The sequence below is a fragment of the Schistocerca nitens genome, chromosome 5 (genome assembly GCF_023898315.1).
Source record: "Schistocerca nitens isolate TAMUIC-IGC-003100 chromosome 5, iqSchNite1.1, whole genome shotgun sequence".
Lineage (NCBI taxonomy): Eukaryota > Metazoa > Arthropoda > Insecta > Orthoptera > Acrididae > Schistocerca > Schistocerca nitens.
In genome coordinates this window covers 16,699,499-16,721,034 of record NC_064618.1, presented here as the reverse complement: position 1 = coordinate 16,721,034, position 21,536 = coordinate 16,699,499, and the positions used below count along the sequence as shown (strand labels likewise).

General features: G+C 40.9%; 1 protein-coding gene across 7 annotated transcripts in view; it reads right to left on the bottom strand.

Moving 5' to 3' along the window:
• The window catches only part of LOC126260094 (kinectin-like), a 353,744-nt gene that overhangs the window by 105,224 nt on the left and 226,984 nt on the right, over nt 1-21,536 (bottom strand). For all 7 annotated transcript variants that reach the window (XM_049957313.1, XM_049957309.1, XM_049957310.1 and 4 more), the window contains one exon: nt 9,328-9,478. In XM_049957313.1, the coding sequence (XP_049813270.1) occupies nt 9,328-9,478 (151 nt within the window). The remainder of the gene's footprint in view (nt 1-9,327; nt 9,479-21,536) is intronic.

The following is a 21,536-nucleotide window of genomic DNA, read 5'->3' as shown; positions in this document are numbered from 1 at the left end:
AGTAAAGTGTGTATCAAAAACAATCATCAAATTTAAAAAAAATCATAACTACTATGTCATTTGAAATGTGTGTGTGTGTGTGTGTGTGTGTGTGTGTGTGTGTGTGAACAATGTACTGTTATAAAGGGCCAACTCTGGAGTTTTAGATGGTTTGCACTAGATAACAGCAGTGTGTGCCCACTTCAGGTCTAGTAAAAATGGTGTTGGGTCAAAAGAAGGTGTTTTGTATTCTATGTTTTGAGCAGTGTAGGTCAGCAATAACTGTTCAGTGTGACTTTCATACTTGGAATGGCACAGATCTTCCTACAGCACAGAGCATTAGATGATGACATGAACAATTCTGAGAAACAGGTTGTTTGTGTAAAGGCAAATCGACAGGCCATCCCTCAGTGTCTTACACAGACACCGAACGCATCCGCCGTAGTTTCACAAGGAGTCCGCAGAAATCTGTTCGCTGCACAGATCGGCGTGCCCCTGATGTCCATCTGGCCCATGTTGCTTCGACATTTACATATGAAACCAACAAAATTCAGATACTGCAAACTCTTCATGAAGGTGACAAACACAACAATGTGTGGAGTTCTATGATTTCATTCTTGGCAAAATGGAGAATGAGAGTTTTCTTTCACGCTTAGTGTTTAATGACGAGGCAACATTCCATTTAAATGGAAAGATGAACTATCATAATGTGAGAATACAGTGTATGGAACAACCACATGAAGTTGTACAAAATGAGGGGGATTCTCCAAAATTTAATGTGTGTTGTGCAGTTTCACGGGAAAAGGTGTACGGTCCATTTCGCTTTGCCGGGAACATTGTTACAATAAAGCACATATCTCAATATGCTTGGGAACACAGTAGGAGACTGATTTGAATGACTTCAGTTACCAACAGGATGGGGCACCACCACACTGGCATCTGGAAGTGTGGGAAATTTTAAATCGAAGGACGGATCGGTTGCACTGGACCAAATGATTCACTCTTACATTACTGGCCTCCAAGGTCACCAGATATGACCGTAGGAGATTCATTCTTGCGAGGGTTTATAAAAGGCTCTGTATATGTGCCTCTGTTACCAGCAACAGTGAATGAACTAAGACATCGCATAACAGTGGCTGTGGAAGCTGTAACTCATGATATGCTCGCTGCAGTGTGGGAACAATTTGAACACCGCACTGACATATGCAGTGTATCTCAAGGGGGGGCGAACACCTATGGAAAGATATAAAAAGAAACTTTTTGAGTTTCCCGTTCATCAAAAAACAAACTTCATTGTTTATGTTTCTTAGTTTCAGGAATATAGTCTGGCTAAATCTGATGATTCTCTTTGATACACCCTTTAGTGTTCCACCACCCACCCTACCTACAGAATATCCTAGTCCATCCCTATTGCAATCCTGCACCCCATGGCTAATTCATCTATGATCAACCCAGGCACAAGACCAATCACATACAATCCACCTGCCTCCCCCCCCCCCCCCCCCACACACACACACCTCCACCACTGCCACCTCCTCCTCCTCCTCCTCCTCCTGTCCAATCACAGAAGTCTCCTACCAATAACAGATAGGGCTACATGTGAACGCATTCACCAGCTTCACTACGATTACTGTACAGCAATCTATGTGGTCAAAACCACACAGGTGGGAATTCTCACTCCATCATATCCTATAATCTCACAGTTTCCCTTGCCTGAATCTCCATTAGCACCACTTTATCTTACCTTTTCCCTTCTCTCTTCTGTCCACACCCCCTCCTTCCCTCTCCAGATGACTTACAGCCTTCTCCTCCCATCTTCATACCTTCCCATGCGGGCATTCCCCCTCACGGAACTCAGTATTGACCCACTAGAAACCACACGAACTGCACACAGACAGAAAATCAACTCTCAGAAGTTCACAACCAAAAACCCAACGGAAAAGAATCTGAAACTGAAAAACTCATGGACACAAGAAAGAAGACAGGTCCATAATGAAACAAGAAAGCTAAGAGGACCAGTAACAATTAATGGATCTGCGTGCTGCTCGGTGGCAAAACAAATAAATAATAATAATAATAATTTATGTAGAAGTGGTAAATGTGTCTTCTTTCTGGCTTTGGCTTCTGGTTGACATTTTGAAAGAATAATGTATATGGGCAGAAAAAATGAATTGGTAATGTTAAAATATCAAGCAGGACCAGCCAAATGCTACACACTGTGTAAAAGTGCGGAAGTGTGGCATAGATGCACACATCTCAGACAGTAGGCAAATTGGAACAGCGACATCTGTGACTAGACACATATACCAAATGAGTGGTGATTGTTCCACTTCCTTGTTTACACAGTACCAGTCTAGCTTTTCTCTGGTGACTGCAACCTTACGTGAGACATACTGAGAAATTGTGAGTATTTCAAAAAAAAAGCAAAGAACGGGAGATTGGCATTCTCAGTCATTTAAACACAACTGGGAACTGCAATTCTTCTTTACAGCAGCAGGAGATAGCTCACAGCATTTGCAGTGCAGCCAACTAATATACAGGCAGAGCAAGTTTGCCACTGAAAGACACTACAACTCATTTCATAAAAACAGATCTAGCATACTGTACAGAGAAGAACGTCTCACTGATGGTGTAGAATTTGTATGTCCCGTGAATGTTAGCAGGTTTTAAGCAATCGGCCTTTCCAAACAAACAGTGACATAAGTGTTATGGTCAGTGATGTGCACAAGCAGTTAATAAATAAGGCTAATGACTTTGCTGCTTTCTCTGTAGCATTGAATGAAGCAACAGATGTTACAGATACAGCTCTGGTAGTGATATATACACAAGATGATGTTAACACTCTGCCTTTAACAGAGAACGTTTTAGACTTTGCGACTTTGAAAGGCACTACGGCACGTGCAGACCAACTCAAAGCTGTTGAGCAAGCAGCTGATGGTGTCGGGATCACTGTAATCGCTTAATCTCAGTGACCGTGGATGGAGCATCAGCAATGCAAGGTTATCAGATACGACTCATAGCACTGATGTGTAAAAAGCTAGGATGCACAGAAGAGACACTTTGTGGAATTTACTGTAGTCTATATCAACAGGCACTTTGTGCAAAATCAGTAATGTTAGAAAACATCAAGCAAATTGTTGTGCATACTGTAAACTATCCGAAAACACATGGTTTTACACATCACTAATTTCAGCAGTTCTTGGAGGAATTACGAGAGGTGTATGGCGACATACCTTACTACAGTATACCGAAGTACGCTGACTCAGTCGAGGTGACATACTGAAAAAACCTTTTTATTTATGTTTGGCCATAGTTTCTTGCATTTCTTACATGAGAAGTGAACTGAAACTGGAAGTCCCTTGCTGGATATAAGACATCACATTTCTCAAGGACATTATGTCTCGCATAAACTGCCTGAACATCAGCTTGCAAGGCGAAAATAATTTAATTTCTTATGTCAGTTGGAAAAAGTAAATGTTTTTCAAAGCAAGCTTGTTCTGTGGTAGATCCAATTAATGTCTGAAAACACTGCACATTTACCTACCCTTGGTTGGCCCACAAGATTGTTAGATTTTGAAAATACATGTCAATAATTGTAAAAATTAAGGAGGAATTTTGAGTATGATTTAGAGATGTTACAAGTGTGTCTCCTATCATTTGTTGATTCCCACAGTTGTTTTCAGCATCAGTTGAAGATGCTCCAAATCATCTACAACTGGAACTGATTGGCCTGCAGTGCCATACACAGCTGAAGGACAAGTTCTCTGCAGTACAGAGTACAAAAAGAATTCTACAAAACCTTTCCACAAGCTGCAAGAGTTACATCCATGTTCACATCTACTTATGTGTGTGAAAAAGATTTTTGTCCATAATGGAAATGAATAAATCAAGGTTTCACTCGAGTATTAGTGACTGAAATCTTCATCACTGCTTGTGTTTATCAATGTGCCACGCTTTTATACCTGACATTAACTTTATTGTTTCTCATCACCAATGATAAACATGTTGTGGATTTCTTTCTTTTCCTAATTTAAAATTACTATGCCTCATCCTGCTCCATATTACGTATGTGAACATTGTTATCTGAAAAATTTGTATTAAACCGGTTGCTCACATACTTTAAAAACCCTTTAATTACTGAAAGACACATTTGAAACCCTTACCTTACCTTACATGGGTGTAAAACCAATCCAGCATATTTATGCACCATTTGTTTTTATCTTTCGTTCTAGAACCGTACATTTGTTGATAGGGCACTGGTATTACATGATACCTTCCCACGATTGCATTGTGCACTGAAAAAAAGCTGCGATTGCACCAGGTACAGTGTATTCCAGCTACTGGGTAAAGTGAAGCGGTGACATCTGTGCTCAGACACGTAAAGTAAATGAGCAGCGACAGTTTCGTTTCCCTGTTTACACGTATGGTAAGTGTGTGGTGATATCTGTGCTTAGAGATATGAACTATATGAGCAGTGCTGCTTTTGCTTTCCTGTTTGTGTGTCCATTAAGTGTGCACACTGTGACCAGGATGTTGCACATGTGCAGCGGCCCCGATATTAAGGAATTCCATGTGTCAGTGTGACTACAGTTTAATCTGATTATTTTTACTTCAATGAGAATAATTTATTGTTCTGTCTTTTGAATTATTAATGAATGTGTAATGACACGTTACCCTTTGTTTTAACAGACTGCACAAGCAAATTGAAATTTTATATTTTATGTATTTCTTTTAAGCCTGGAAGCAATAGTGTGTCCTCTATTACAAAAACTAGAGAAGAGCTAACTAGAGAAGAGCTATCTAAAATAGTAAGTATTAATCACAAAGAGTTTAAGATGCTGATATATTCTTTTCAGAACCATTCAACATAATACATTTTTGGCTGTGAGGAAAAATTTCATGAGTTCAGTCATATCGTTGCTCTGTGGCTGAACATATGAAGAAAAGTGTAGTAGCAGCAGCCGAGCTGAGAGGGTGCGCCGTAGCAGCAGCACCACTTGTCTGATAAACAGTAAATTAATTTAGTCTTTTTTGTTCACATGCTTCTGCAAAGAAGTGAACTATAGTGTGTATTTTACTGTATAGACTAGTGGTTAGAAAATTAATTGTAGTTTTTGTTTCTGGATAAGTCATAAATATCCTTGTGTAGGGTGGCTTCCTAGTGTAAATTTCCCCGTTGCCAGAAACTCCGGCATGCCAAAAAGTTTTAATTTTGTGCTAGTAGACAGCATACAGTTTAGATCAGTGCATTCTAGTCTGAATATTTATCTCGTTAACAGGATTTCTAATAACAGGTATCTGTGCATAAACCAACCTCAGTAGAGAATTTTATTTCTGTTTAATAGCCTGTGGTTTCAGAGTACAGTGAGAAATCTGCACAGCAACTTTTAGTGTTGCTTTATTCTCCTTTGGTATATTTTTTATACATTTCAAACTCAGTAGTGCCATTTGAGACCTTATATCTATTTTATACACAGTTCGATATGACTAGGGACTGTGTTTGTTGTGAGCCGACACAAGGAGAGCTGGCTGTTGTCCATAAACAGCTGGAAGCTGCATTGGCTACCGTTGACGCACTTCTAGTTGCGGTGATGTCGGGGGCACCAGTGCCGAGGTCCAACACCTTCGGTGCCACTGCAATCCCCTGGTGATCTGCACATCACTGCAGCTTCTGATACGCAACACCTGACTGGTCCATCCTCACTTCAGAGTGGGTGGCAGACAGTGGTGGGTTTGTGTGTCACTGGGTGGAAGGCAAAAGAGGGAGCAAGCTGTGCTGCTGGTTCCCTACGTCTTAGCGATAGGTATGAAGTACTACCCAGTGACTATGATAACTCTTAGCCAGCATGGGATACCTCTCCTGTTGGGCCGGCAGTCGATTTTCCTACCCAGTCTGGACAAGTATAGAGGTTGGGTATGCTAGTCATTGGGAGCTTCTATGTTAGGCTGATGATGGAGCCCCTCAGAGAGATAGCAGGCAAAGTGGGAGAGAATTCCAGTGTGCATTCAATATATTTGCCAGGACATATTGTAACGAATGATGCCTGCCGCTTGGGTTCTGAGGCCACCCACGGCTCCTTTCGGTGGCTGGCTGATTTGGTGAAGGGAACTGGCAAGTCACGCGGTGTGCAGGCTAAGCTGTCTATTTGTAGCACATTACCCAGGGTTAACCGCAGTCCTCTGGTCTGGAGCAGAGTGGAAGGTCTAAACCAGAGGCTCAGCCAACTCAGTGATGGTATCGGATGAGAATTTCTCGACCTCCTCTATCAGGTGCAGAATTGTAGGGTTCCCCTTAATAGGTCAGGCGTGCACTACATGGAGGAAGTGGCTACTAGGGTAGCAGAGTACGTGTGGCATACACATGGGGCTTTTTTAGGTCAGAGAACCCTTCCCTTGCGATCAAACGCGATCTGCCTGTTAAAACAGTTACAGTGACCTCAGAGAATCTTGCTCCTTGCAGATCAGAGATAGAAAGATCAATATGATTTTTGTAAACTGCAGGAGCATCCAAGGAAAGGTCACAGAATTAGTATTGCTTACTGAAGGTATAATGCCCAGAAAGCTGGTTGAAATAAGACATTAATGACAACAAAATCCTAAGTTCAGATCAGAATGTTTATCATAAGGATAGGTTAGTCACCAATGGTGGCGGCATGTTTATTGCCATAATTTTTTTTTATAAAATCTAGCAAGGTTATCATGGATGCTGAGTGCGAATTAATTTGGGTGAAATTGAGTATAAAAGAATGATCAAAAATGGTGTCAGATGCTTTTATAGACCACCTGGGTCAGGATCTAGGTTGTAGAGCACTTCAGACAGAATTTGCAGAATATCACTAGTAATTCTCCTGATCATGTCATTGTAATAGGGGGTGACTTCGACTTACCAGGTATAAATTGGGAAAGTTATGCCATCAAAACTGATGCCAGAGACAGGGATTCGTGTGGCACTGTTCTGGATGTCTTGTACAAGCAGATAGAGAACCAACTTGTCAGGGTAATGTCTTAGACCTCCTGACCTGAACTAATTGAATCAGTTAATGCAGAGGAAAGTATAAGTGATCATAAGGCTGTGACAGCATCTATGACAACGGGTCCTACAAGGAATGTTAAGAAAGGTAGGAAGATATATTTGCTCAGCAAGAGTGACAGGATATAAATTTCTGAATATCTCAGCAGTCATCATCAAATATTCGGTGATAAGGACCAAGATGTGGAGAAAAAAAGAAAAAAAATTCAGAGGCATCGTTCAATATGCCCCAGACAAGTATGTTCCGAGTAAGGTTTTAAGGGATGGGGTTTCACACCCATGTCATAAGAGCGCAACGTGAGCAAAGAGCACTTAATCTCAAATTCAAGAGAAGTAAAAACCAAGGTGAGTAATAAAAGCTGAACGAATTGAGAATGAGCGTAAGAAGAGCAATGAGAGAAGCATTCAATGATTTTGAAAGTAAGACATCCAATCAGTGACCACACTGGTACCAAAACGGAAGATAATGGAGAGAAGGATGAAATACTGAGTTTGGTCTTTCAAAGTTGTTTCACTGCAGAAAATCTTAACACTGTCCCTCCTTTCAATCATTGTACGAACGTCGAAATGGCAGACATTGAGATAACCGTTCGTGTAACTGAGAAGCAGCTACAATCGCTTAGTAATGGAAAGGTGTCAGGACCAGATGAGATACCTATAAGATTCTATGAAGATTATGCGAAAGAACTTTCTCCCCTTCTAGCAGTAATTTATCGTAGATCACCTGAGCAACAAAAGGAACCTAACGACTGGAAAAAAGCGAGAGTCATTCCTGTATTTAAGAAAGACCGTAAGACAGATCCACACAAGTATAGACCTATATCGTTGTCATCAATTTGTTGGAGAATTATGGAATGTTTCATGCTCAAGAATTATGATATGATTGGAAAAGGAGCATCTGTAGAACAACCAACATTAATTCCACAAACGGCACTCAGGTTGATGCTGTGTTCCTTGATTTCAGTAAGGTATTTGACACTGTCCCACATTGCCATGTAATGAAAAAAGTACAAGCTTACGGAGTATCGGAGCAGATATAATTGCTTCATAAGCAACAATGTAGGAAAAGACAGATTGACACACACACACACACACACACACACACACACACACACACACACACACACACACACACACGCACCACACACACCAAGCAAGCACATCTCATGCACACACGACTGGTAATGCCAGCATGTCGGGCTGGAATTGCTCATGAAGTCAGGTAAGCTAAAATTATTGTGTCTGATACATTTGTATAAAATGTAATCCTTAGCTGTTACAACTCAAACAGCTAAGGATTGTGTTTTATACAGCACTATCTTTGTATAATTTTAGTTCATCTGTGTTTATGGAGCAATTGTATAAACATCTGATTGGAGTTGATTTGAAGATCATATATACATGACTCATCATTGTACAAGCTTTCCCTCCTGTGAAGATGGTTCTCTCACTGAAACCGGTAGAGGATATAGGTGTATTTGTACAGATGATGGCTCAGACATGTGGAAAGGTAGTTGTGCAGAGCAGGTCCAACTGAAGTACAAAACTGATAAACAACTTTTCAGCTTTAACGAACATGAAACATTCAGATAAAAAGATACGATAAAGAAACAGGAAGTCAGTAAGGAAGTACCTTTTTTTCCTCTCCTGTGTTTGTGCTTATCTCCTCATGAAGTAGTCTCAGCTACTGAGTGCTAATATTTTCACCCGCTGTGTCAAATTATTCTTCATTCATCCTCATTAATCAGTAATTGTTAAGTAAATGGTTTGAAATTTTCACTTTTTCCACAGGCTTATAGCATGTAATGACACTTCACACGAAAAGTTACAGAACAGTAGGCATATTCTGCAACTTTTGTGTTGTAGACATAGAGCATACACAATAACATCCACACAACAGTTTGTGGTCTTTAAGAGCACCAATGAAAATGATCCACAGATCTTATTGTCTTCCTCCCATGCACTGATATATCTGCTTTTTTTTCATTACTGTTTAACTTTTGGCCTCTTTTTAATAAAAATTAATTATTTAAAAATCTTCATAATTACTGAATACGTGGTAAAAGTTTCTTATTTGAACAAACTTCAAGAGAGGGTATCTACAGTTAGAACATTTCTTTTTGGAAAATAGCTTTTACAACACAGCTTCTAATGACTGCTACGTTTGCTAAAACCATTCCATGAACATGACAGTGGATTTTCACCAAAACAAACTGATAATGCTGGTGCCCACCAAAAACAAAAAGTGTCAGCTAAACACTGATGATCATTTCATGCATCTATTTGTTTTAATAAAACATTGTGTGTAGAGTACTTACATCATTTTTACTTCTTTGATGTTCTAATTCATCTTTCAGTCTACTAACATCTGTTTTAAAATTAATAATTTCTAGATTTAACTTTTCCAGAAGTGAAGTTTTTTCTTTTAATTCACTGCTCAATTTAATGAGTTCTATGTTTTGGTATGATCTGAAACAAACAAATTATTAAAAGTTAAAATATTATTCATACGCGACTTGAATTTGAATCTAAAACACCAGTGTCTGTAATGTTCATCATTGGACTAAGTAACACAAAAGTGTTAAGTCTTCAACTCACTCAGATGACAGTTGTACAGCTCTTAGTCCAAATATCACCGAACTCTACAATACCAAGTTGTGTTTTCAAAATTACAATAATCAACCTGAACACCACTGAGATATAAGAACAAAACATTAAGCAGTGTGCATTTGGTTTCCAGTTGTTATTATCTTTAGCACTGAATTACATATGAACAACAACTTCACTGGAAACAAGTAGAGATGCATCCCCCTTCATAAACTGGAATCTGCAGTTTTTATTTGGTTTCTGTCGTTCTTTTTTCTTTTTCAAAACATAAGATGTCCAATACTGTACATTTCATTCTTTCCTAATCTACTAAACATATGTCCAACCAGCAAATGAGATACAAAATGTCAGTGGCCAATCACACCGAATGGGGAAATAAAAGATTAAAAATTGCAAATATTCTGTTTTTCTTGGAAGATCTCTGTTGCTGATGATCACTGAAACAATGGACTCCAAACACAAGCTTTTGAACAGCCATTGAAAAGAGTGGCACAATAGATAGCAACCGTTCCTTGGGTTATAATAGAAAACTATTTCTGTAGAGTCAGTGTGTGTGTGTGTGTGTGTGTGTGTGTGTGTGTGTGTGTGTGTGTGCGTACTTTTTTAAATTTATTTTTCTTAAGGCCACTCAATGATGTGGTTATCAGTGCAAATGCTCTAGCAGAAGGTTTTGCAATAATGTACAGAGCTTTCTGGGAGTATGTTGCAAATGCTGATAATCCAAATTAGGTATTCTTGTGCTGCTTCGAAGTTAAAGCTACAGGGTTCCCTCAATGTATACATTTACATATTGCTTGGAGATGGTAAACAATGGGAATGCACTGCCTAGGTAAGGCTCATGCCTCAGCAGTGAGCAGCCAGCCAGCTCATGGTGAGGAGTGATAAGGGAAGGGTACGGAAGCAAAGGGGAGGGGAATCAGAATCAGAACCAAACAGCTTGGCACGAGAAACAATTTTCGATAAGTCTATTCTATGGCCACTAATGTTAGTTCTTTGGAAACATCTACTTCGATATCTACGGATTCACTGCAGATAGCACGGTCACATTATCTGATGAAGTAGTTTTGAAAACATTTTCCAAGAAATGTGTCGTGAGCAGCTAGATCGACAGCCCACACACAATGGAAATAGTTTGGATCACATTGTTACAAACGGCCCTGACATTATCAACACTGATAGCAATGTCATCAAAGTGATGGATATGAAAGTTAATAAATCCAGCAAGGAGGCTAGGAGAGTATTTTCACAAAAAGAAAAGTTCTAAGCATCCTACTTAGACAATGAATGGAAATCATTTATCTTCAGTATGACAAATATAAATGAATTATAGGCAAAGTTTAAATTGAATGTAAATCATGCTCTGGGGAAGTATGTGCCAAGGAAGTGGATTAAGGATGGTAAAGACCCACCATGGTTCAATGATAAAATATGGAATATGCTGAGGAAGCAAAGGCTGTTAAAAAAGAACAGGCAAATAACAACAGGCAAAAGTTAGTAGAAATTCGTGCACGAGTAAAAAGATTGATGCACGAAACATACATCTTCCACTATCAAACTGTAGGAAGTGATTTCTGCAAGAACCTGAAAAAATCACGGTCCTACACAAAATCGGTAAGCAGATCGATGGCTTGCATACAGTCGATTGTTGGGCTGCCAAGGGAGGGGACAGCAGAAGAAAAGTTTTAAATTTAATATTTAAGAAATCATTCATGCCAGAGGATCATACAAACACAGTCATTCGACCATCACACAATAACAGGCATAGAGAAAAAGTTGAACAATTAAGTTGCCATATGTGGATGGAATCCCAGTTCAGTTTTATAGAGAGGACTCTGCGGCATTGGCTCTTAATTATCTTGTATTTATTGCAAATCTCTCACCCTGTGCAAAGTTCCAAACAACAGGAAAAAGGCACTAGTGACTGTATAAATGAAAGGTAAAAGGAGACCTACAAAATTACAAATCAATCTCCCTAACATCAGTTTGCTGCAGAATACATGAACATGTCCTCAGCTCAAATATAAAAATATTCGAGACAGAAAAGTTTCTGGCTATAAATCAGCACAGATTAGAAAGCACTGCTCGTGTGAATCTCAGCTAGGTTCCCAGATATGTGAGTGGCTCTCTTCAGAAATAGAATCCAGTATGTTGTCTTTGATGGTGAGTGTTCATCGAAAACAAGGGAATTGCCAGAAGTATACCAAGGAAGTGTGACAGGACTGCTATTATTTTCTATATACATAAATGATCCAGTGGCCAAGGTGAGCATCGTCATTGAGAATTGTATGTCCCCCTTAATGGGTCAGGTGTGCAATAGATACCAGAGCCAGCTACACACTGTGTGTGAAATGCACACAGGAGTTCCTTTAAATTAGGTGACTCTCCATCCACTCCATATAACAAGTATCTGTAGGAAACATGGCGGTGTCAATGTAAAAAAACCCACAGGTGAGGTGGTTAGCTGCCAAAATACTCGACATAAAAGTTTTCTGGGCATGGTACCATGTCGTAATGTTTAAAACTACCCCTTTTAAAACTACTACTGCTGCATAAAAACTAATGTTTTGGCCACGGTTGCAGTGGCCTTCTTCTGGGTCTACTGGTGCATTCTAGCTATGCAGTGTCCCTTATATTTTGTTTTTACTGTTCATTGCACATGCCATTATGTCACAATGTTAAAACATAGTTTGTTTCATTGGTCACTTAAAGAAGAAGAAGGAACTTTATTTTAATAGGTTATAGAGGAGGAGGGAGAACGTAACCTCTGTTGTCTATTGGCTGTTGTGTTATGTGGCACGATTGGTGGTCACCGTCGAATGAGAAGTTGGCTGCTGTTTACAAAATGCTAGACGTCCTTCAGGAGCATGTCCCGCCAGACATATGTGACCTGGTTGAGTTGTGCCCAACTTCAATGTACTTCAAATGGCAAGGAAAATACTACAAGCAGACAGACAGCGTAGCAATGGGGTCTCCCCTATCTCCACTGGCAGCTGACATATTCGTGGAAGCCTTCGAAGCAATGGCCCTCGGTTCAGCTCCTTTATGCCCACGTTGCTGGTTCAGAAATGTGGACGACATGTTCGCTATAGTACGTCGTGGTGAAATGGAGCTACAAAAGTTTCACGAATATTTGAACAACATACACGGGAAGATACAGTTCACACTCGAATTAGAGAAGAATGGTGCAATTCCACTTCTAGACGTCGAAGTATGCAGGACAGCAGAGGGCACACTGGGGCACAGAGTATATTGCAAGCCTACACATACAGACAGGTATCTGCACGCCCAATCCTACCAGCACCCAGCGCAAAACAACTCGGTCATCTGTTCTTTGGCAATCCGTGTGCAGCACCTAAGTGATACTCAAAGCAACACCAGAGCTTAAAAGGCTATGCACAACGTTTTTATCCAATGGCTACAGCTGTAAGTCGATTGACACAGCCTTGTCGATGAAACCAAGTAAGAAATACAAGCAAGAAATAGACAAACTGCAGCCAACATTGCGCTTACCTTACATGAACAATGTTACTGACTGAATAGGCAAACACCTTCACCAGGTGTGGGTGCAGCCTGTCTTTTATAGTAGTCGTAGGATCCAGGAAGTGCTAGGCTCCACTAAGGACAAGGTAGATGCATTAGACATTGCAGGCGTGTACAAGGTGGAATGCAAATGTGGAGGGACATACATCAGCGAGACTGGCAGGCCAATAGCAATGCACATTTGTGAACACAAGTGTTACATTCGTCTAGGGCAACACAGCAAATCTGCAGTGGCAGAACATTAGCGAGATTGTGGAAAATAAATAAAATTCAGCAAAGCCTGTGTGTTGGCCAAGCAGCCAGTTATGATGGAACGCAACATCAGAGAGGCCGTCGAAATACTGAAACGTCCTAATAACATGAATAGAGAGGATGGACTCAGGCTTGCCCCATCTTGGCTGCTAGGAATCAGAGCCCAAGAGATGGCTCTGTCAACACGAGGCATGAGAACTACCGGCGAGTAACTGCCGCCGTGTGGCTGACGTCTAGCATTTGGTAAACAGCAGCCAGCTTCTCATTCGACGGTGACCACCGTTCATGGCACATAACACAACAGCCAATAGACAACAGAGGTTAGGTTCTCCCTCCTCCTCCTCCTCCTCTATAACCTATTAAAAAAACTTCCTTCTTCTTCCTTAAGTGACCAATGAAACAAACTATCTTTTAACATTGTGTCATAATGGCATGTGCAATGAACAGTAAAAACAAAATATAAGGGACACTGCATACCTAGTATGCACCAATAGATCCAGAAGAGGGCCGCCGCAACTTTGGCCAAAATGTTGGTTTTTATCCAGAAAAAGTAGTTTTATACATTATGACACGGTACCATACTCAGACAACTTTTCTGTCGACTGACTGGGTGCGGAAGCCTACACAATTATATTGCCAAAATATTCACAATGATGCACCAGAGCTTACAGCGCTCCTGAAAAGCAGTGAAGCTCATGTAATATTATGTAGAGCAAGCTGGTTGAAACATGAAATTGATAGTAGTGAGATTTTTGGGGAAAATTTAAGTGTACATCAAAAAGATAGGCACATGGGAAATGGTGTAGTTGTTGCATTAGACAAGAAACTTAAATCCACTGAGTTAGAAACTGAAGCTGCATATTCAGTTTTATAGAGAGGACTCTGGGGCATTGGCCCCTTACTTATCTTGTATTTATTGCAAATCTCTCACCCTGTGCAAAGTTCCAAGTTGTTAAGCAAGCAAGTTGTTAAGCTAACTATATAAAATATCACTAGTGTCATATCTCAATGAGGAACTTGAAATTATCAGCACAGAGCAGGAGCATGTAAGGCACCTACAGCTCAAGTTTAAAAGAATAGTTGATCAAGCACCTGGATAGGTACGTACCCAGTACAACAGTTCATAATGGGAGGGAACCTAGATGGTATACAATCAATGTAAAGAAACTTCTAAAGAAACAGATTACTGCACAACAGGTGTAAAAGCATAGGGCTACAGATAGAGAGATGTTGAATGAAATGTGTGTGGTTGTCAAGAGTGGAATGAGGGCAGCCTGCAATGCCTACTGTTGCAGAACATTGTCAGATGAACTATCACAAAACCCAAAGAAATTCTGCTCATATGTATAGGTTGTTAGTGGCACCAAAGTTAATGTCCAGTCCCTAGCGAATGAGAAGGAACTCAAATTAAGGGTAGAAAAGCAAAAGCCCTTCAAATGTTCGTTTACAAACAATAGCTTATGAGTATTTCCCCAGTTTGATCCTTGTACTACTGAAAAGATGAACGATATAAATATAAACTAAAATCATTACAACTGAACAAAGTTACTGGACCAGTGGAATCCCTATAAGATTCTATACTGAATTTGCGGCTGAGTTAGCCCCTCTTCCAGCTATAATCAATCACAGATTCCTCGGGGAGGGGAGGAAACCACGTCCAATATTGGAAAAAAACTGTCTGCAAAAATGGTACTAGAAGTGAATCACAAAAACTGCCATCCAATATCCTTGACATTGATTTGTTGTAGAATCTTAGAACATGTTCTGAGCTCAAAGGTAGTGAGATATCTTGAATACAACGACCACCCTCAATGCCAACCAGTATGGATTCCGAAAACATCTACCATGTAAAACCCAACTTGCATTTTTCTCACATGACATACTGCAAGCTTTGAATCAAGGCAGTCAGGAAGATATAAGTATGTCTTTATTTTCAAAAAGCATTATACTCAGCACCACACTTGTGCTTACTGTCAAAAGTACAATCATATGAGGTATCAAGTGAAATTTGTGGCTGGATTGAGGACTTTTGCGCAGGGAGGACACAGCATGTTATCTTGGATGGAGAGTAATTGTCAAATGTAGAGGTAACTTCGGATGTGCCCATGTAAGTGTGTTGGGAACCTTGCTGTTCTTGTCATATATTAATGACGCTGCAGGCAATACTAACAGTACTGTCACGATTTTTGTAGACGATGCAGTTATCTAGAATGAAGTATGATCTGAAAGAAGCTGCATAAATATTCAATCTGGTCTTCGTAATATTTCAGAGTAGTGCAGAGATTAGCAGTTTACTTTAAATGTTCTGAAACCTAAAATTTTGCACTTCATGAAACGAAAGCATGTAGTATCCTACGACTATAATATTGCTGAATCACCATTAAAATTTACCAATTCATACAAATATCTGTGTGTAACAACTCATAGTGATATGAAATGGAATGATCACATACGCTCAATTGTGGGCAAAGCAGGTGGTAGACTTCAGTATATTGGTAAAATACTGGGGATGTACACTCAGTCTAAAAAAGAGATTGCTCACAAATCACTTGTGCAGTTGGTCTTATAACATAGACCGAGTGTGTCAGATCCATACCAAATATGATTAACAGGAGATATTGAACGCATACAGAGAAGGGCAACTCAAATGGTCACAGATTTGGTTGATCCATCAGATAATGCCACAGAGATACTAAAGAAACTTAACTGTAAGACAGACGTAAACTATCCTGAGAAAATCTATTAATGAAGTTTCATGAACTTGATTTAAATGATGACTCTAGGAATATACTACAACCCCCTACTTATCGCTCACATACAGATAGTAGTAGTAGTAGTAGTAGTAGTAGTAGTAGTAGCAGCAGTAGCTTTATTCATCCATAGATTTTTTACAAAGATATACGACATGTCAAAGTATTTACAAATTTAATAGAGGGAAACATTCCACGTGGGAAAAATATATCTAAAAACAAAAATTCTGTAACTTACCAAAAGAAAGCGTTGGTACATTGATAGAAACAATAACAAATACAAACACACACACAAATTTCAAGCTTTCGCAACCCACGGTTGCTTCATCAGGAAAGAGAGAAGGAAAGGGAAAGACAAAAGGATGTAGGTTTTAAGGGAGAGGGTAAGGAGTCATTCCAATCCCAGGAGCGTAAAGACTTACCTTAGGGGGAAAAAAGGACAGGTATACACTCGCGCACACTCACACATATACATCCGCACATATACAGACACAGGCAGACATATGTAAATGCAAAGAGATTGGGCAGAGATGTCAGTCGCGGCAGATGTACAGAGGCAAAGATGTTGTTTAATGACAGGTGAGGTATGAGTGGCAGCAACTTGAAATTAGTGGAGGTTGAGGCCTGGTGGGTAAACGGGAAGAGAGAATATATTGAAGGGCAAGTTCCCATCTCCGGAGTTCCTAATAGGTTGGTTGCAGTGGGAAGTATCCAGATAACCCGGGTGGTGTAACACTGTGCCAAGATGTGCTGGCCGTGCACCAAGGCATGTTTAGCCACAGGGTGATCCTCATTACCAACAAACACTGTCTGCCTGTGTCCGTTCATGCCTTCGCCCTAGCCAGATTATGCTCCCATATTTTATTTACTCAGGCTTGTCTGACATTTGGCATTATCGCCAAAGGCCTCACACTTAAAAGTTCCCATCTCTGGCTGTAACCCTTCTTTCCATCAATCCCTATATCAGTTACAAACTGAACAGTCCATAGCCCTCACCAGCCTAATCCTTCACCTACACATCAACTCAGCCAATGAACACACCCCTAATCAAAGTCCTCAATCTTTCCTCTCCCACATCCACACCGGCTGTTCAGAGCATCCTCCTACAGGCCAACCACAAATTAGAACAGCATGCCACCCTCCACCTCAAAAAACTATCCAATCTCATGGTTTCCCACCTCCAGAAAGGCAACTCACTCACCCTCCACAACCTTTCCAACAAACATCAACCTCCTCTCATTGAACACAGATCCTGTCTCTTCCATCTACTCAATCTCCCACTTCCAGCTCCACTCCCCCCAAAACCTCAAAATTCTATTCAACACAATCTGGAACGACAACACCCCAATACAGTAGTTAACCTTTCCTCCAAACCTCTCTCCCAATCCAAAACCTCTGTCCTATCCAAAGGCCTCACCTTCAGCCCTACTCCCAGATTCAACCAAACAGCCCCCTTCGAGTATTTACTGTCCTACACTCGTAGTCTCTGCTGGAAATATCACTTTGCCACGAAGCAAAATAATCCTAATCCTACTCCTAATGATCCAACTCCCCTAGACACTATGCAAATTGAACCCTGCCTGGAACAGTTCCGTCCTCTGTCACAGCAGGACCCTCCTCCTCTTCCTCAAAATCACCCTCTCCAAACCTTCCAGGAATTTCTCACTTCCAGCCTTGCCTCTCAATCTTTCTTGGAAAACTTAATCCTACTCCCAACATGACCACATCTGAAGCCCAGGCTATCCGTGATCTGAAAGCTGACTGATCCATCGTTATTCTTCCGGCTGACAAGGGTTCCACGACCGTGGTACTTGATTGTCGGGAGTATGTGGCTGAGGGACTGCGTCAGCTTTCAGACAACACTACATACAAAGTTTGCCAAGGTAATCCCATTCCTGATGTCCAGGCAGAGCTTCAAGGAATCCTCAGAACCTTAGGCCCCATACAAAACCTTTCACCTGACTCCATCAACCTCCTGACCCCACCGAAACTGCGTACCCCTACCTCCTACCCGTTGTTGTTGTTGTTGTTGTCTACTTCCTAAAATTCACAAACCCAAACGTCCCGGCCACCCCATTGTAGCTGGTTACCAAGCCCCCACAGAACGTATCTCTGCCTACGTAGATCAACACATTCAACCCATTACATGCAGTCTCCCATCCTTCATCAAAGGCACCAACCACTTTCTCGAACGCCTGGAATCCTTACCCAATCTGTTACCCCCAGAAACCATCCTTGTAACCATTGAAGCCACTTCCTTATATACAAATATCCCACATGTCCAGTGCCTCACTGCGATGGAGCACTTCCTTTCACGCCGATCACCTGCTACCCTACCTAAAACCTCTTCATCCTAACGCACAACTTCTTCACTTTTGAAGGCCAGGCATACTGACAATTACAGGGAACAGCCATTGGTACCAGGATGGCACCCTCGTATGCCAACCTATTTACGGGTCGCTTAGAGGAAGCCTTCTTGGTTACCCAAGCCTGCCAACCCAAAGTTTGGTACAGATTTATTGACGACATCTTCATGATCTGAACTCACAGTGAAGAAGAACTCCAGAATTTCCTCTCCAACCTCAACTCTTTTGGTTCCATCAGATTCACCTGGTCCTACTCCAAATCCCATGCCACTTTCCTCGACGTTGACCTCCATCTGTCCAATGGCCAGCTTCACACATCCGTCCACATCAAACCCTCTAACACGCAACAGTACCTCCATTATGACAGCTACCACCCATTCCATATCAAACAGTGCCTTCCCTACAGCTTAGGTCTTCGTGGCAAACGAATCTGCTCCAGTCCTGAGTCCCTGAACCATTACACCAATAACCTGAAAACAGCTTTCGCATCTCGCAACTACCTTCCCGACCTGGTACAGAAGCAAATACCTACAGCCACTTCCTCATCCCCTCAAACCCAGAACCTCCCACAGAAGAACCCCAAAAGTGCCGCACTTGTGACAGGATACTTTCTGGGACTGGATCAGACTCTGAATGTGGCTCTCCAGCAGGGATATGACTTCCTCAAATCCTGCCTGAAATTAGATCCATCCTTCATGAAATCCTCCCCACTCCACCAAGAGTGTCTTTCCACCGTCCACCTAACCTTCGTAACCTCTTGGTTCACCCCTATGAAATCCCCAAACCACCTTCCCTACCCTCTGGCTCCTACCCTTGTAACCGCCCCCTGCGTAAGACCTGTCCCATGCACCCTCCCACCACCACCTACTCCAGTCCTGTAACCTGGAAGGTGTACACGATCACGTGTGAAAGCACCCTCCTTCTATGTGGGAATGACCGGCAATAAACTGTCCATTCACATGAACGGACACAGGCAGACTGTGGTTTTTGGTAATGAGGATCACCCTGTGGCTAAACATGCCTTTGTGCACAGCCAGCACATCTTGGCACAGTGTTACACCGTCCGGGTTATCTGGATACTTCCCACTGCAACCAACCTATCAGAACTCCAGAGATGGGAACTTGCCCTTCAATATATTCTCTCTTCCCGTTACCCACCAGGCCTCAACCTCCACTAATTTCAAGTTGCTGCTGCGTGTACCTCACCTGTCATTCAACAACATCTTTGCCTCTGTACTTCCGCCTCGACTGATATCTCTGCCCAATCTCTTTGCATTTACATGTGTCTGTATATGTGCGGATGGATATGAGTGTGTGTGCGAGTGTATACCTGTCCTTTTTTCCCCCTAAGGTAAGTCTTTCCGCTCCCGGGATTGGAATGACTCCTTACCCTCTCCCTTAAAACCCACATCTTTTTGTCTTTCCCTTTCCTTCCCTCTTTCCTGATGAAGCAACCTTGGGTGGTGAAAGCATGAAATTTGTGTGTGTGTGTGTGTGTGTGTGTGTGTGTGTGGGACTGAAGACCACAACAACAACAACAACAACAACAACACATAAAATGTATTGCATAACAGGTACTTTTTAGCTGCCTTTTTAAATAAGTGTATTTTTGCAATTTCTTTAATCTCTTTTGGTAATTTATTGTACAGTTTTATTCTGTTTTATGTTTATTTTTTCTTGGTAAATTTAAGTTGAGTCTATCTCTAGTTGCATGGTCATGGACAGAGCTGTCTGTGCAGTAATTACCAATGTTATTTTTGATGGGTACAACTGACTGGTAAATGTATTCCTATAGAGCAGTTAAAATCTCCAGTGTTCTGAACAGATCTTTACAATGAGCTCGACTAGTATTTTTGGTTACTATTCTTATGGCTCTTTTCTGGAGTTTGAAAATTGTGTTCATATTTTGTGCATTTGTTCCTCATAAAAGAATGCCTTAGCTAAGAATTGAGTGTACATACGAATAATATTTAACTAAAAGACACTTCAAGATACACACTGATGATAGGATTCTAAGGGCATAACATGCTGAAGACATCCTGTTTGCAAGTACCTTTGTGTGCTCACACCACTTCAACTGAGAATCAATATTCATTCCAAGAAATTTTGCATTTGTTACACAGTCTACAGAGGTGCCATCTTCATTTAATTTAACATTGTCATTTTTTTCTCTTCAAACTGAAATTCATGGCATTAGTTTTCTTTATGTTCATTGTCACTTTATTACTTATTGACCAATCATAAACTTCCTTGAAAGTTTCATTTGCTTTCTCGGCAAGGAGTTCTCTTGTTTTCTCAGTGACTATAATACTGCTGTCATGAGCAAAGAGGATTTTTCACCATGAGTAACACTACTGGGAAGGTCATTAATGTATGTCAGGAACAGTATTGGTCCTCATATGCTACCTTGCGGAACCCCTATATTAACGTATTTTGGTTCTGATAAGTGTTCTACTAAATGTTTAGATCTATTTGAAGTACATGTTATCTCTAATCTTTGTACACTATCTGTTAGGTATGATCGAAACCAGTCATTAGCTACCCCTCTTATTCCTAATGCTTCTAATTTATTTAATAGAATCTTGTGGTCGACTGTATCAAACGCCTTACAAGGGAACCTCTCCATCGCACCCCCCTCAGATTTAGTTATAAGTTGGCACAGAGGATAGGCCATGAAAAACTGAACACAGATCAATCGAGAAAACAGGAAGTAGTTGTGTGGAACTATGAAAAAATAAGCAAAATATACAAACTGAATTGTCTATTTGCAATATATGCAATATCATGGAAAGCTTGAGCTCAGTAGCGCCATGGTCCTGTGGTTAGCGTGAGCAGCTGCGGAATGAAAGGTCCTTGGTTCAAGTCTACCCTCACGTGAAAAATTTAATTTTTTATTTTCAGATAATTATTGTCTGTCACCAGTGTTGTATAGAATATATCAGACGTGTTTTCCTATGGAGGAATCGGTTGACTTATGACCTTGCGATCAAATGTTTTCGGTTCGCATGGGAG